Source organism: Monopterus albus, unplaced genomic scaffold (genome assembly GCF_001952655.1).
Source record: "Monopterus albus unplaced genomic scaffold, M_albus_1.0 scaffold35.1, whole genome shotgun sequence".
Lineage (NCBI taxonomy): Eukaryota > Metazoa > Chordata > Actinopteri > Synbranchiformes > Synbranchidae > Monopterus > Monopterus albus.
The window spans coordinates 391,499-394,624 of record NW_018127915.1 but is presented as its reverse complement, the minus strand read 5'-3'; the positions used below and the strand labels follow the sequence as shown (position 1 = coordinate 394,624).

General features: G+C 40.1%; 1 protein-coding gene across 1 annotated transcript in view; it reads left to right on the top strand.

Moving 5' to 3' along the window:
* clcn7 (chloride channel 7) overlaps positions 1-3,126 on the top strand; it is a 20,596-nt gene that overhangs the window by 8,957 nt on the left and 8,513 nt on the right. The window contains exons 11-12 of the mRNA XM_020597809.1: positions 1,118-1,142; positions 1,249-1,390. Coding sequence (XP_020453465.1) covers positions 1,118-1,142; positions 1,249-1,390 — 167 coding nt within the window. The remainder of the gene's footprint in view (positions 1-1,117; positions 1,143-1,248; positions 1,391-3,126) is intronic.

Below are 3,126 nucleotides of genomic sequence, written 5' to 3'. Positions count from 1 at the left end.
TTTTTATTGTAAGATACTTTTTGACATTAAATGTGAATTATTCAGTCAGTAGATGTAGTTCCTTCATATGAAGGTGAACTATTGAGCTTCCAAAAAACAGTGAAAACACACATAACTGTATACCAGGGGTAATTCTACGATAATAATGATCCAGCAATGCAACACAAATGAATCGCAGAAACAACGCAGTCAAATATAAGAACACAACTAAGTGTGTAATCTTTATATAGTCCTTCCTGCCGACTGTCATTTCAACAGGACGTCCCAGGCCCCCTGTTTGCTTGTGGTCACCAAGATGGCTGTGAGTCTTATCCCTGTTCAGCCACATTAGCTGTTATGATGCCATGAAATATCGGAAGACATATCGCAACATACTAAGTACCTTCCTACCCTCCCCTCACTGTCCTACTAGGATTATATTGAAAACAAAAATATTATCAACCTAACTATAAGTTAATATCAAAAAGGAACGTCTTAAGTCTAATCTTCAAGGTACAGAGAGTATCCGCCTCCCGAACTGAGACTGGGAGTTGGTTCCATAGGAGAGGAGCTTGATAGCTAAAGGCTCTGCCTCCCATTCTACTTCGGTGGACTCTAGGAACCACAAGTAAACCTGCACTGTGAGAGTGAAGTGCTCTGTTAGGATGATAAGGCTCTATGAGGTCTTTAAGATACGATGGAGCCTTGTCATTAAGGGCTTTGTATGTTAGGAGAAGGATTTTAAATTCTATTCTGAATTTTACAGGGAGCCAGTGGAGAGAAGCTAATATGGGAGAGATATGATCTCTCTTGCTAGAATTCAGTGAAACATTCTGAATAAGGGGCAGGTGGGCGGTATACATTAACAAATAGAACTGCAACTCTGTGTCCTGGTCTCAACTCATAATTTAGGTTGGCCAGGAAGAAACATTGATGTATTTTCTAAGTGTAGTATATTTATCACCTGTCTAGGTCTTCCCCTTGATATTTATATCCACATCACCAGAGGGCAGAAAACGGCAGGCTTTGTTCACCACTGAGCTGCTTTCATAGGTGCCTTGTCACTCGGGAAAGTCCAAAGTATCTGGTTGTGCAGGATTCAGAATGTCTAAAGTCCAAAGTATCTGGTTGTGCTCAGGTACATCCATCGCCCGTGCTTGCGAGTGATGGAGGCCATGTTGGTTGCTGCAGTGACAGCAACAGTGTCATTCACCATGATCTACTTAGGATTCAGAATGTCTAAATTTAGTCAACTGCTTTGTGTGTCAGGTACATCCATCGCCCGTGCTTGCGAGTGATGGAGGCCATGTTGGTTGCTGCAGTGACAGCAACAGTGTCATTCACCATGATCTACTTCTCCAATGACTGTCAGCCTCTGGGACCAGAGGACACTGAGGAGTACCCACTGCAGGTACATCACTCTGATCAGCAGTCTGCAAACAGTGTCTTGTTAACTTTTCACTTGTAATAATGTGATGTGCCGAAGTCACAGATACATAGTGGCTCAAGCACAACAGTTTTAAGTTGCACATCAAAGATTAAGATGTGCTCATTGATATTTATGGCTCTGAGTGAAACGTCACTTAGTTTGGTCAAATTTTAAATTTCATTTAGTTCATTAGGTTCATGACCTGCAAAATGTTTCCTTCAGTCTCACCTGCACTTTGTTCGTAGACTGAATTAGCAAGTGTTAGCATTTGAACATGCTAAACTAAGATGGTGGACAGTAAACACTGTATGTGCTTAACATTAGAATGGGACACAAATTCTGTGTTTGTGTGTGTGTGTTTGTGTGTGTGTGTGTGTGTGTGTAACATACTTGGCCAATAAAAGTGATGATTATTATTATATTATTAACTTTGTCATTATGAACATGGTAGCCTGATTTTTAGCTAGGGCTAGGTGATGTAGACTAAAAACTATTTACTACTAACAATATGAAAATATTACCATTCAACAATTTTTGGCCTACAAATCACATCGGCATCAGTCCTTAACAGCTGTGCAAAAGAAAACCGTTATCAAAGAAGTTTATGTAAAAAAAACAAAAAAAAAAAACACGAAATGTATTCCCAAATCCCTCTTTGCCAACAGTTTGGATTGGCATCATGCCTTTGGTTCAGCAAAATGCCTCCTCCTCCTTCAGTTTGTTCCAGCTTTAACTTCTTTTATCACTGACAAATGGGTTGATGGACAACACATTGGGCATGCACATCCAAAAAGCTTAGGCGGGTGCTGGACCGACCACCAAACAAGCTAAAGGCGAAAAGCAGATGAAAAATCTGCACTAAAGTTCCAGCAGCCTTTTTTTGACAATACCAGAGGAAGATTTCTATTAGATCTTAGCTTTGCACTTGGCGTCACAGACGGCTGCCTCGGTTCTGTACCAGAAACAAATTCCTTGTGTGTAACATACTTGGCCGATAAAGGTGATTATCGTTATCCTTAAGATTTGTTGTCTGTTTTTACCTTAAATGTACTGACAGTACCAGTTTGCTTACTTGTCAGTCTAACATTATCTGGCTTTCCTCATAGTCTACCCAGTGTGTTTGCTTGAAGTGGTGTGACAACACTGATGTTTTCACCTTTTGTTTGGGCTTCAGACATAACTTGCTAGTCTCGAATGTTTGAATTACATCTGATCTCTCATAGCCAAACCACAAAGGAAGCTCCCTTTTCCAGAATTAATTCTTCCCCCGGGCGAGCTCCATTTTCCACCATGCTTGTTCTGTTTGTAGGCACATGTAAGATGCCACATTGTGTTGTATACTGATGTCGTCATCATCATGGAGAGGAATTATACCAGTAAGTCATGGACGATACGAAAGAGCTGCTAGCATCACTGTAGACTTATAGTCTTGTTCAGATATTACAGGCAATGCTAGATTTAAATACTAAATAATACATTTTATTAGGTCTTGTTTAAAGACTATTTTTACATGTTAATAGATGCATTAGACAAAATACTGGGGCAGAGATGAGAGTGACGTGGCAAAAGGAAAAACTCAGGTCATCATGTTTACATTTTATGCTCTCTGAACTTGTGTTTTATGACAGCACCATGTATGATTAGCAGTCCTGCATTGATTATCCGTTTTAATGCCCTGTGTTGTAGAATCGTGTGTCAGATGACACCTAAAAGCTTCA